Source organism: Lytechinus variegatus, chromosome 18 (assembly GCF_018143015.1).
Source record: "Lytechinus variegatus isolate NC3 chromosome 18, Lvar_3.0, whole genome shotgun sequence".
Classification (NCBI taxonomy): domain Eukaryota; kingdom Metazoa; phylum Echinodermata; class Echinoidea; order Temnopleuroida; family Toxopneustidae; genus Lytechinus; species Lytechinus variegatus.
In genome coordinates, this window is record NC_054757.1 from 1,692,090 (window position 1) to 1,706,127 (window position 14,038).

General features: G+C 37.8%; 3 protein-coding genes across 3 annotated transcripts; all 3 read right to left on the bottom strand.

The window, feature by feature from the left end:
- Positions 1-18: 18 nt before the first annotated feature.
- Positions 19-1,525, bottom strand: LOC121432116. Its single transcript, XM_041629974.1, has 2 exons — positions 619-1,525; positions 19-421 (listed from the first exon to the last, which is right to left on the bottom strand). The coding sequence occupies exons 1-2, from the start codon at positions 767-769 to the stop codon at positions 213-215; spliced, it is 360 nt and encodes a 119-aa protein (XP_041485908.1). The 5' UTR covers positions 770-1,525; the 3' UTR covers positions 19-212.
- Positions 1,526-5,254: 3,729 nt separating this feature from the next.
- LOC121432117 lies at positions 5,255-12,592 on the bottom strand. The gene is made up of 7 exons (XM_041629975.1): positions 12,129-12,592; positions 11,776-11,910; positions 11,274-11,431; positions 10,977-11,085; positions 10,495-10,738; positions 10,119-10,249; positions 5,255-9,793 (listed from the first exon to the last, which is right to left on the bottom strand). Exons 1-7 carry the CDS (start codon positions 12,187-12,189, stop codon positions 9,465-9,467), a joined length of 1,167 nt encoding a protein of 388 aa, XP_041485909.1. The 5' UTR covers positions 12,190-12,592; the 3' UTR covers positions 5,255-9,464.
- On the bottom strand, positions 12,590-13,349 carry LOC121432136. The gene is made up of 2 exons (XM_041629991.1): positions 13,170-13,349; positions 12,590-12,837 (listed from the first exon to the last, which is right to left on the bottom strand). Exons 1-2 carry the CDS (start codon positions 13,336-13,338, stop codon positions 12,590-12,592), a joined length of 417 nt encoding a protein of 138 aa, XP_041485925.1. The 5' UTR covers positions 13,339-13,349.
- Between the last annotated feature and the right edge of the window lie 689 nt (positions 13,350-14,038).

The window sequence follows — 14,038 nt, forward strand, 5'->3', positions numbered from 1 at the left end:
TTTCTATGCCAAATACTTCCTCCCCCACATCTATTCATTGCAGGGTCTTGGCAATAGCTCTGCAAATAGAATGTCTGTTGTTGGCATCTTCTTCCCTTTCAAGATGTGCACAGTTGCAGGTAAATGCTTTGCTATCAGATACAAAGATTCGCTCCGTGTCCATATTGTTAACCACATTTACTGCAGAAATTATATATTTGTATTCAACCAATTTAGTGTCTGTTGTTGAAATCTTCCTCCCTTTCAAGAAGTGCAAGTAGCACATGTTTTATCAGGATCGATATCCACATATATGGACTCTTGTCCCCTGCCTCTCGCTTGTCCATAAACTCGACATGGACAATATCCTTACTTTCCTCCTCCAATAGTGTGTACGTGCAGTACTGTGCACTAAATCCTGGCGAGTCGTTCCTCGTATCACCTACATAAAAGAGAAAAGAAAAAAGTTTTCAATGAAGATGACTGCAGAAAATTGTATTGTTGAGATCTCAGCTGTAAAAAGAGAAAGGAAAAATAATAAAACTTTGATTTTCCTTCCAAGTGCACAGTTTCTTCCTCTTCACAACAAACGTAATACTCAATAATAATGAGTCAATATTCAAATAAATGTTTACTCACCACACACCACAACATGTTTCTCCTTGAGTTCATTGCCCTTCTCGCTTAAATAGTTGTTGAAGGTGTCCTCCACCTCTGGGCAAATGTAGTGGCTCTGCATCGAGTGGAAAAGCCTGCTGGAGATAGGATGCAGGCCCATCACCTCCAACATGTGCCAGACCTTTAGGAAATTGTTGCCCGATACAAATATGGAGGTGGCTAACTTTACATCCCCTACATGGGTTCTGTTAATTGTTTCCTGGATGCAAAATCTATCATTGTGACCATTGCTGCAAGTCTGTGGAAGTCCAAATAATCCCTTTAAAAAATCAATTGAGTCTACTAGTCTACTTTTATTTTTTTGATATTTATGTTACTGATTAGCCTCATTACACCTCATTTTTATTTCATCAGCAACAACATCTGAAACTTGCTTCCCACTGAACTATTTTTAGTACATGTACTCACCTAAAATTTCCAGATTTTTGTACGTGCCAATCACATTTTCGAATATGTGCCACGGCCCCCCTCTCTGAATTTCATTGATGATTATTTCGAAATTTTCAAAAAAAACAAAAAAGTGAACAGAAGAAAAAGAATCGTGGAGATATGGAATATGATAAATATTACAATAACAGTTAATTAGAGTGATATAATATGATGAACTAGTAATTATGGCACCTTTGATTGGATGATTCTTGAAAATTGATGTGATTGGAGCCGTCTTGTGTAGATCCTTGATGAGAAATGACGGACGAGTGAGCTGGGTCTTGTTTTCATTGTTAATTAAAGTTTGAAGGTTCATTTATTAATGTGGGTGACTTGAACACATCGGTAAAATTATCAGTAGAAACAAATATAATTTACCTCTATATCATTAACATTAATTTTACCTCTACTAAATCATTAACATCCATTAAAGTATAGCAGACCTCCATACTATACTTACCAACTCGATATGCCCTGATGTTCCCGATTATTTTATTTTATTTTGGTTGGGCTCCTGTCACACCGTATTTACTCTTTGCTTCACCAGCAAGCACCTTTAATGCTCCTTCTGTAGCTAGTAACAACCTTGCCTTCTCTGCCTCCTCTCCGGTCGACAGGGTTTTATGCAGGCCTGACACACTTCTTGTTTCATGCTCCTCCTCCTCCGCTTCACTTTCTATGCCGAATACTTCCTCCCCCACATCTATTCATTGCAGGGTCTTGGCAATAGCTCTGCAAATAGAATGTCTGTTGTTGGCATCTTCTTCCCTTTCAAGATGTGCACAGTTGCACACATTTTATCAGGATCGATGTCCACAATTCTATCTTCAGGCAAATGCTTTGCTATCAGATACAAAGATTCGCTCCGTGTCCATATTGTTAACCACATTTACTGCAGAAATTATATATTTGTATTCAACCAATTTAGTGTCTGTTGTTGAAATCTTCCTCCCTTTCAAGAAGTGCAAGTAGCACATGTTTTATCAGGATCGATATCCACATATATGGACTCTTGTCCCCTGCCTCTCGCTTGTCCATAAACTCGACATGGACAATATCCTTACTTTCCTCCTCCAATAGTGTGTACGTGCAGTACTGTGCACTAAATCCTGGCGAGTCGTTCCTCGTATCACCTACATAAAAGAGAAAAGAAAAAAGTTTTCAATGAAGATGACTGCAGAAAATTGTATTGTTGAGATCTCAGCTGTAAAAAGAGAAAGGAAAAATAATAAAACTTTGATTTTCCTTCCAAGTGCACAGTTTCTTCCTCTTCACAACAAACGTAATACTCAATAATAATGAGTCAATATTCAAATAAATGTTTACTCACCACACACCACAACATCTTTCTCCTTGAGTTCATTGCCCTTCTCGCTTAAATAGTTGTTGAAGGTGTCCTCCACCTCTGGGCAAATGTAGTGGCTCTGCATCGAGTGGAAAAGCCTGCTGGAGATAGGATGCAGGCCCATCACCTCCAACATGTGCCAGACCTTTAGGAAATTGTTGCCCGATACAAATATGGAGGTGGCTAACTTTACATCCCCTACATGGGTTCTGTTAATTGTTTCCTGGATGCAAAATCTATCATTGTGACCATTGCTGCAAGTCTGTGGAAGGAAAATCCAAATAATCCCTTTAAAAAAATCAATTGAGTCTACTAGTCTACTTTTATTTTTTTGATAATATTTATGTTACTGATTAGCCTCATTACACCTCATTTTTAGTTCATCAGCAACAACATCTGAAACTTGCTTCCCACTGAACTATTTTTAGTACATGTACTCACCTAAAATTTCCAGATTTCGCACGTGCCAATCACATTTTCGAATATGTGCCACGGCCCCCCTCTCTGAATTTCATTGATGATTATTTCGAAATTTTCAAAAAAAACAAAAAAGTGAACAGAAGAAAAAGAATCGTGGAGATATGGAATATGATAAATATTACAATAACAGTTAATGAGAGTGATATAATATGATGAACTGGTGATTATGGCACCTTTGATTGGATAATTTTGGAAAATTGATGTGATGGGAGCCGTCTTGTGTAGATCCGTGATGAGAAATGACGGACGAGCTTGGTCTTGTTTTCATTGTAAGTTCGTTGAAGGTTCAATTGTTAATGGGGGTAACTTGAACACATCGGTAAAATTATCAGTGAAAACAAACATAATTTACCTCTATATCATTAACATTAATTTTACCTCTACTAAATCATTAACATCCATTAAAGTATAGCAGACCTTCATACTATACTTACCAACTCGATATGCCCTGATGTTCCCGATTGTTTTATTTTATTTTATTTTGGTTGGGCTCCTGTCACACCGTATTTACTCTTTGCTTCACCAGCAAGCACCTTTAATGCTACTTCTGTAGCTAGTAACAACCTTGCCTTCTCTGCCTCCTATCCGGTCGACAGGGTTTTATGCAGGCCTGACACACTTCTTGTTTCGTGCTCCTCCGCTTCACTTTTTATGCCGAATACTTCCTCCCCCACATCTATTCGTTACAGTGTCTTGACAATGGCTCTGCAGATTAGGAAATGATAATAAACTGCCAAATTCAAAGGGAAATGTGAAGTGCAAACCTTAATACTATACTTACCCACTCAATATGCCCTTATGTGCCCGATGGTTTTATGTTCACTTGATTAGGTTCCTGACACACTTTACATTTTGTCCTGGCCTCACTAGCAAGCACCTTTTATGCTTCTTCTGTAGCTAGGAACAGCCTTGCTATCATACTCTCCTCACCTACAAAATTCTCAATGGCCAAGCCCCAAAATATCTTACAGATCTCATTTCCTTACGTTCTAGTACCTCCTCAAGACCTCTTCGTTCATCGTCTACAATGCAGTTAACTCCTGGACCTCGAACCTCTACAAAATATGGTGACCGCGCTTTTTCTTCAATTGCCCCTTCCCTTTGGAATAAGCTACCATCTTACATTCATAATGCCAAGTCTGTGAATCAGTTCAAAACCCTACTCAAAACCTACCTGTTTAATAGATGATTCACAGTTGTGGGTCGGTCAATTGGAGGTGCACACCAGTTTTGAGTTTTGATTATTACAATAGTTGTATTACCTGTTTCATTATCCCCTGCCACTTTTTTTAAACCCAAGTACAAACCATAAACAGAACACAGTGCGCTTAGAAACAACAGTAGTAAGCGCGTTATAAATGTTATGTATTATTATTATTATTATACTGGATGTGAGTGGACATTGTCATGTTTGACTCGTGAAAAACGCCTAGGTTGCAACAAGCACTGTTCTGTTGCACTAGAAATTACCAATTTTTATGAGAATTCATGTCTGTCTTTCACAAATTTATATCTCAATCATAAAGGTTATCCATAGTTGCTCAGGTGTTTGGAACCTTTCCGTTCTAAGACCATGGAGAATTGAGACAAAAGCTTAGTGGCTATGTGCTCTGTGGATCCTCGGGAAATAGACATACTGTAGACAAAAAATGTGAATGGGATTATTGATATCCAGAAAGAAAACATAATTTACTCATAATCTATTTATTCCTGTTGGGCAGCCCCATCAGTAATCATTAAATTTCCTGTGGAGCACCTACAACATGAATAAATATACTACAAACTTACAATGAATGATTTTTTTTCAAAGAAGAAAACATGACTTTAGTATTTCTCTGTAACGCTGTATGTTGGGGATGGTGTGTGTGATTGATGTGTCTGAATCAATTCATGTGTCTCTGAGCTTTTAATTATTGTGAATTAGCATCACACCTCTTAACACCAACACACCATCAAGGTTCTCACCAAGGCTTGGCAGGGCACTTCATCTCTCATTCACCTATATGAAAAATCAGGCAAATCACACATATACATGTACATGCGGAATCACTTCAAAATCTCAGATTCTTAGATTTAACCATTATCGTGACATAAAATGAGCCGAAAATAGCACTTTACATACCGTTATAGAGTTGTGAATTCATTGAAGATGAACGTATAGACAGACTTGCAGGCATAATAACTTCATAAAGTCTCTTCTCTCCAGCAGAATAAAAATGGCCACTTGCCTCATGGCAATCAATGACTAATTATCTGCAGTGGCTTTGTTCTGGACTTAATTCTACTGAAAACTCTCCTAAAACAAAGTTGAGTTGTACCGTATGAATATGATACTGCAGTAGAAGTTACAAGTATCAAAACTGAATTAAATTGAGCACAGGCAATACTTATCAAAGACAGAAATAAGGCATCTCAGTATTATATATGTAGATATACAGTGTGTCCCAGAAAAAAATGAAACAAAATTTATCAAGGATTTATCATAGCATTATCACATATGCAATAGACAAATGACCTATCATTTTAAAGCTTAGTGTTCTCTTTCATTTGAAATAACTTCGATGATTTCTTATCCACGCATGAATTATTAAAAACAATTTGAAGAGAGGATACCAAAAAGTCATTTGGCGGGCTGTATCTCAGTTTCAATAAGAGAATCACAGATCTAGAAAGTTCGACATCTGCTCTATAATTTGCTACCTTAATCTCAGAAAAGTGATCACGAACTAACAAAGTTCTGTTTACTAAAAATAATGATTTAATTCCAATAACTATGACAAGCGAACTGTCAGACTTGCTCAACACTCCATTTTGTTGACGATCAGCCGTGCATAAAGTCTTTTGTAAACCGTGTGAAAGCTATAGTATTTGTTTAATGAAATTTTGCAACTAAAGGGATTATTTTAAAGAGACAGAAGTTTGGTATTTCTTGACCTTTTTCCATGATTCAGGTATCGAATGAAAGAGCAGATGTTGAATTTTCTAGAATGTTATTTTCTTTATTAAATTCAGATACTGCCCTGCCAAGCAACTTTGTGGTGTCCTTTGTTCAAATTGTCTTTACTCAGTCATGCATGAATTAGTAATCATCTAGGCCATACCAGACGAGGAGACGCTAAGCTTTGAAATGATAGGTCATTTGTCCACTGTATATGTATTTAAGTTATGATAAATCCTTGATAAATTTTTTTTCATTTTTTTCTGGGACACACTGTATATCTACATCCATGATTCTTGGATTCATTGTTTTGTGGGATGCACTTTATGTGTAAAAAATTATAGCGAAGTTGCAATTATTTCACAAGTTACAAAAAGGGTGGTGCTGTTAAATATTTTGGTTTATTCATGAAGATATTCTTAATTATTTCCAAAACCAAAGTGGCTATTCCAACAAATTGGTAATGATCGAGAAAGTTTCATTGCTTTTTCATTGTTACTGTATAGTAACTGACAGAAGACAGAAATAAAAGCCTTAAAAATATTTACAAAAAAAACAAAAGAACTTAGACGTACTTGATGGAAACACATACTTTAAAAACGTTGTCCTCTAACTCTTCCTCTTGTTCTGCTGGACCAGGCTGGGCAGCAGCTTCTTGAAGTCCAGCTTCGGTCTTTTTTACACGCTGGTAAACATATTTTAAAAACTGCTTTATGGCAGCTTCCACTTCTTCCCTCGTTGCTCCCCTGCAGTCAGCACTTCCACCATTTCCTCTTACGGCACCTGTAAAACAAAATATAGAGTGGAGGAGAAACTTATAAATCTATTCAAACTATCCGTTTGTCTTTATTCAAAACTTAATGGTTTTACTAATCAATTCCCCACCCTTTCTAAAAATGTTTTTCCAAATATTGAGTGGTTTGTTACACACTAGGTACTTCATATACCAACATGTGTTAGATCTTTCCATGATCATCTCTTCTCTTGACCCAGATAAAGGTCCTGAATTACAGACCTATTTTGCTCAATTTGCAGCAAATTACCCCCTCCTTTCTTTGGTTCCAGTCCCAAGTCATTGAAAATGGATTGTACGTCAGTATTCAATTATTGACTGACACAATAATAATTTCTCAGTCCATCCTTTTGTATTTGTGGTCAGGTCCCTCTCCTATACCAAGGACCTGGCTATATCAACCAATCCTCTTCATGTAGACTGATTGTACAATTGTAAAACTTTAAATTCGCTGGTTTGAAACAATTTGTTTAAAACTTGATAATTCCACAGTTTAGATCGTAAGATTCAGATGACTCAAAATGAACAACAAAGTGCAAAGAGTAAAAGATCCAAACATTTTTCTTCCTAAAAAAGATAGTGTTATTTCGGAGGTTTTGAGATTTTTTTTTTTTGGGGGGGACATGATGGATGGGGGGGGGACATGATGGATCCCTCTGCCAGTCTTATCAAGTTTAACGTAGAAACGATAATAGATATAATTACCCAAGATGACGCTCAAAATCCCCTTCAAAGCCGAGAATTTTTGCTTATTTCCCCTCTGTCCCATCCAATTAAATTGGATGGCGAGGGTGGGTTCCATGAGAACTGCCATGATCCGGCTTAAGCAGCTGGAAATGGAGTTTCCCCCCACATCTTTTTAAGTAGGAAACCTGCATGGGGAAAGGAATCATGGCAATGATGTTCTAGAATGGCTTTGAAAGACGTTTCAACATTCTATCTCAAATACGTCAATTGTTCATTATAGCGAAAAAAATATGACAGTCGATGCACTAAAAGCATATGGGATTGGTTTTCTTCTAAACTACAGTGATGATTTACTTTTTCACATCAAGAGAGCTGGGATTCAGATAGGACATCACTTTAACGATTACCTGGGTGTTTCATAAAGCTGTTCGTAAAGTTATGCACAACCTTACGTATGACTGGAACATGTCCTTGGGTCATTACTCAATTATATAGGGATATCACATAGCACAAGAAAGGATCACCAGTCGTGCGTAAAGTCATTCGTATCTTACGAACAGCTTCATGAAACACCCACCTGGAAGGTGATTTACTGTCGTATTTGGGGATCTGTTGTCTTAGTGATGGTGGGCGCTGTGAGGTGATGTTGAGTGTGAAGACTGGGACTGGCGAGATGATGGAGAGGACATCGGTAGACGGGATGATGACATTGGGACAGACTCATCCCAGTGAGATGGCAGAGGAGGATGTGTACTTTCCTTTGTCTTCCGATATGATGGCAGTGACTCGTTCTGCTGGATAAGTGGCAAAATAAACAAGAAAGGTCATGGTTACAGTTCAATCTAATGCTTGATTTTGATTACCAGTGTATTTTTTTTTGGCCATGGAAACACATGTATTACTAACAATTGTTTTTTAAGACTAAGTGCAATGGATCTATCATCTACTAAACGATAGGTCTACACAAAAATGTAGTTAACAGAGGGGGCAAATATGAGTTTTTGAATTTTTGTTAGGTACATGTAGCGAACTAGGAATACATACACACATACATACATACATACATACATACACACACACATACAACAGCGCAGGTACTAGTCTCAATCGGCCTGATTGAGAGTTAGACCATCATCCATATAATAAATGTAAGTGCTTAATTTATGTTTCCACCTTTTATTTCACTCGTATAGATAACCATAAAATACCCCTGTTAGTTATGGTGGGAGTGTGAATGAGCGGTGGCGTCCTGGGCTCCGGCCCGCGAAACGGAGCTCCCTGGGTTAGCCTAACGGATGAGCCTGAGGTGAAAATGTCAGATAGGGTCTAGTCTAAATTCCTCTAAACAGACGGATCATATCCCTATCCACTCACATCATCTCATGAACAATAAAATTTATTCATAAAGTTTTTTCTCAACTTCCCATAATGCTGGTGATCTATCAGAAGCTTAATTCAAATAAATTCTCGAACTTCATAGGCTTCAGTTCACATCTAGATTTAGTGAAGATGAAGAGAAAGCCAGGGCTGCCAACCTTTGAGAAGAGTTTGGAGTGAGACATTGCGAGGGAGCGAAGCGACCAAGCCCGAGGGCTCCGCGCGCCCGAGGGGGGGATGGTGTGGAAGGGGGGTGTCCCCCCTTCCACGGTAGGGAGCTTTTACAATTTTGCAATTTAAATGGTGCAATCTGGCACATACTTTAAACTCTGATTCCATAAATACATAAGGCGGGATTCAAATAGGTTAATTGATTATTTTTAATGAAGTTCACTTACCTTGAAAAAAATCCACATTTTTAAGTGCATTATTCCATATCAACTCTCTTTATAATAGCAGTGAAACCTCAACCTGTGATTATCTGCTGCTCCCAAAGACGATACTAGAACAAGTGGTCATTATGATGGCTGTCCATACTGGGTGTCAATTAGCAAAGCCATTTCCCTACCTCTCATATCCACTTAAATTAATCTAATGGGCTTTGTTGTAACTGGAGGTTGCTCTCTGCGACGCCATCAGCCTGTGATTATCTGCTACTCCCCAAGACGATACTAGAACAAGTGGTCATTATGATGGCTGTCCATACTGGGTGTCAATTAGCAAAGCCTTTTCCCTACCTCTCATCCAGTTAAATTAATCTAATGGGCTTTGTTGTAACTGGAGGTTGCTCTCCGCGACGCCATCAGTACCTCTGCTGGTGGCTCAAACTTGAAACAGGGCTCCGATGCTGCCATCTTGATCGTCATGATGGAGCTGAGCGTTCCATGGAGGGAATTCCTGGTGTCTGTCTTGTTTAGACCGATGGAAGAAAAAACCCGCTCAGCATCAGCATTGCTGTGGGGAAGACAGAGCACCAGTTGAGTCACCTTAATGAGCCTCAAAAACTTTGGCCGTCCAGTTACCTCGTTCTTCAGCGAAGACAGGTGGACCCACAGCTTGTCAGTTTGAAGAAATTCACCTTCTGCATCTTTGATCTGCTACTCCCCAAGACAATACTAGAACAAGTGGTCATTATGATGGCTGTCCATACTGGGTGTCAATTAGCAAAGCCATTTCCTACCTCTCATCCAGTTAAATTAATCTAATGGGCTTTGTTGTAACTGGAGGTTGCTCTCCGTGACGCCATCAGTACCTCTGCTGGTGGCTCAAACTTGAAACAGGGCTCCGATGCTGCCATCTTGATCGTCATGATGGAGCTGAGCGTTCCATCTAAGTGGAGGGAATTCCTGGTGTCTGTCTTGTTTAGACCGAAGACAGGTGGACCCACAGCTTGTCAGTTTGAAGAAATTCACCTTCTGCATCTTTGATCTCCTTCCACTGTCTGGAAGACACCTCATGATCATCCATCATCTGATAGTCTGTAAACTCTTCCTGCATCTTGTCCTGATCTTGTGGACTATCAAAGGGCAGTAGGTGCTTGTACCTAAAATAAAAAAGAAATTAAAAAAAAAACACTGAAACCAAAATACACCTCTTTATTATTCCCTATTAGCATTATAATAAGAGATAAATGTGCACATTCTGAAAATTTATTTGATTTATTTTGCAACGACATCTCAGATCTGAACTAGCAATATCATCTCAAGATTCAAATCAAAGACTGATCTGATTCAAAATTAAAGGTTAAGACAGGCATCTCTGCATTTTGATATGACAATATTGACATACCTGTCTACAAAGAAGAGCACATCATCAATTGATGCTTCCATCTTCTGGTGCCAGTCAACGAAGGTAGCATGTTGCAGGACCGGCTCATCAAGGGGGAGACGTGAGAGGGCGTACGAAACTGCCTCACAGAAGAAGCCCCTAACACCAGCAAAGAACTTTTTTACCTGTGTTTGACTGATGTCTCCACCTTCCAGCAGCCGGTTCAATGTTGCGCGAGTGGTGAAGCCAATAGTTAGCTTGCTATCTGCATTGACAATAAGTAAGCAATGAACTTATATTTAGCCCTATTTCCAATTGAATAATTCCATGCATATTATCCAAAAAATTTTGTGTTAAAATAATCATCTAATTTCAAGATATCTCATTTAGAAATGCAACGGTCCTTCATTGTGATGAAATAACAGTCATGTTGAGTATAGAAGGTAAGCCATATATGTGTATGTTTGTAACTGTACATCATGACAGAAAACAAGGGTACATACCAGGTAGCTGGATCTCCTGTGATTGGTACTGGATGTCTGACACCCTGACGTCCTTGATTTTCTCAGGTTTAATGAACTTGCTCATAAGCTTCCGGATGTACAGATGCATCTGTGGATTATAATAGAAAATTGATCTCAATATATATAATAAAAACAATAATAATCATAATAATAAAGTACTTCTGGAGACCATTATATTAATGATCTCCATTTTTTTAATGTATTCATTTGAAGAAATATAAACAAACTGAGGTTTAAATTTATTGTTTATTTTCAGATAAACTGCAGCCTACACACCTGTTTGTGCAAAAGATGTACGGTGGAGCTTTGCCGTTGGAGCAGAAGGTTGAAATTTGTAAACGCTGGCAAGGTTGCCTGGTAGAACATCAGGTGAAGCTCCGTCATTGGGTCAGAGAACAGTTGTTGTAGCCGCTTGAAGCGAGCCTGGCTATCATCTGCCAAAAGAGATGGCAAATAGGGTTATGGTTGTATGAAATCACTTTATAGAAGAAAAATAAACAATACATGTAGCATTAAAATTATGTGGATTGTTATTATTTACATTTTACCATAAAAATATGCACATACAAAGTAAAAGATATAAAATAGAGGAAGATAGGTCAGAGTGGTATGTGGGTCACGATGAACAAAAAGGGAAGTTCTTCCCTGTTGCGCGCAGGCATGTGAACCCTCAATTGAAAGAAAGTGTTAAATGTTAATACATGTACATGTACATATTTCATCTGTACCAATATATAGAAGAAAACTGTTTGATGGTCGATAAATTTAATGTACTCACTGTTCGATTTAAAGTAGCTTGCCAGTGAAGTGTAGAGTTTCAAGGTCCGATCAACTGCCTTTTCAAGACTCAGCCATCTTGTTTGAACATAGTTTATGACCTCCAAGTACTGGGTGTCACAAAACTGGCAAAATTCTGATGAAGAAAATAGGAGATTCAAAATTACTGGGATTTAGGATTAATGATGTTTTGATATTTACCTTGCTCTTATATTAACAAATTGTTTCAAGAATGTGTATTATATTGACATTGTTTTTTTGTTGTTTGTATCTTTGAATTTATTTTAATTAATTGTGAAAAATAAAATGAACTGAACTAAAATATAGTTCTGGAGAATTTTAGCACTGGCATACCCTCAAGTCCAGCCTTCCTCTTCATGCTTCCCTTGAACCAATAGACTAGATCTACTGCCATATCTTCCACTTCAAAGTTTGTCACCTGCAAAATAGCAATAAGTAGAAATCAATTCATATAATGACTCGTGTGTGTTTAATCTTAATCATTTTAACATGATACATTCATGTCATTGTAATTAAATCTAAAGTTGTTTAATTTTTTGGCAAATGTTTATTACTGTAACTTATATTCTGTTTGCTCTTTTAAAAAGAGCAAACAGAATTGAATTGAAATATTGTGTTGTGGATATAATTCAGATGATACGTTTACACATGTCACACTCATTGTATTTTCATATCAAGTAAAAAAAATTAAAGAAAAGAAAAGAATAATAATTACCTTTGCATAGGCATTTCCAGCCGCTTGTGCGTTGTTATGGACCATGTGTGCTGGACAGCCATGGACGTAAACATCGGGGTTAACGTGCAGCACTGGATTTAATGGAATTCCTTACTCCCATGTTGACACTCGCATTGTCAAGAGACAGGGCAATACAATTATGCCAAGGAATCTCCTCCGATGAGAACACCTCGTCCATCTTACTGAAGATAGTTTGTGCTGTCGCCGCAGCTGAGCCACTTGTTGTGCACATGTCCAGAAATCGGTACACTACTCCTTGATTAATGTCAAAAAGTTTGACAGTCATAGGGTTCATCTTTTCCAAGCCTGAGATAAGACAAAAGAAAAGTTTTTTTTTTTAGTTGTATGAGTTTTAGGATTGAATAATAATCTACTATACTCGTAAATTTTCTTTTGAGTAGGGATGTCAGGGGATTTTCTTTCAGGAGATATATGTAATTGAATCGTATTTTAAAAACAATCACATATTTGGTCCTTGAAAGTACATCAAAAGATGTGTTTTTAATGTGAGAATGATAATTGTCAACGTTTGTTGTTTTGTTGTTTCTTGTTTTTTTTATTAAATGAAGGCTTTCATTTTGATTTTATGGTGTTTTATATCACTTCAAATCTTAAATTTATATATTGTGTAAGGTTACCAGTGTCATTTGAACCATCTGTCGACAGGGAGAACGGCTGCTCTCGTAGCTGCTTTACCAGCTGATGATGGAAGTATGGAGCAAGTGCGCCGTTAACAATGCATGTAGTCTTAGTCCGTGCCGACCGGTACCCTGCGGCCGTGGGGGAGTCTGGAAAACACTCTTTCATAAGTGGGCTCAGGTGATAATAATAATAATAATAATTAGACCATTTATATAGCGCAGTCACTATATAAATATACTCTACTGCGCTGTAGTGTGACAGAGCTCCCAACAATGCTACTGCTCAAACAAATTAAACAATTATGCATATAATACAATTAACCAAAAACTTCTGAAAAAAGATGGGTCTTCAATAAATGTTTGAAGATGGTAACAGTTGGTGCTTTTCGTATTTCCAGGGGTAATTTGTTCCAAAGCTTTGGAGCAGCACAACTGAAAGCACGATCCCCAAGAGTTACTTTTGTTCTCAAGTGAGGTAGCTTTAGAAGCAGCTTATCCTGTGTACTTCGTAAGTTATGTGCATATGAATGTGACCTAAATGATATTAATTCAGACAAGTAATTCGGAGCTTGACCATTCAGTGCTTTGTAAACAAGCAAAAGTATCTTAAATGCAATTCTCTGCCTTATTGGCAACCAATGTAATTGAATCAGAACAGGTGTAATATGGGAAAACTTTGAGGAACCGGATACAAGTCTTGCACATGCATTCTGAACATGCTGCAGCTTGTTGATTTGCGAGTCTGGTAAACCAAACAATAATCCATTACAATAATCAAGCCTACTGCTAATAAATGCATGGATAAGGGTTTCTGCGCTTTTCTGGTCCAAGTATCTACGAATATGGCGTAAGTTGTATAACATATA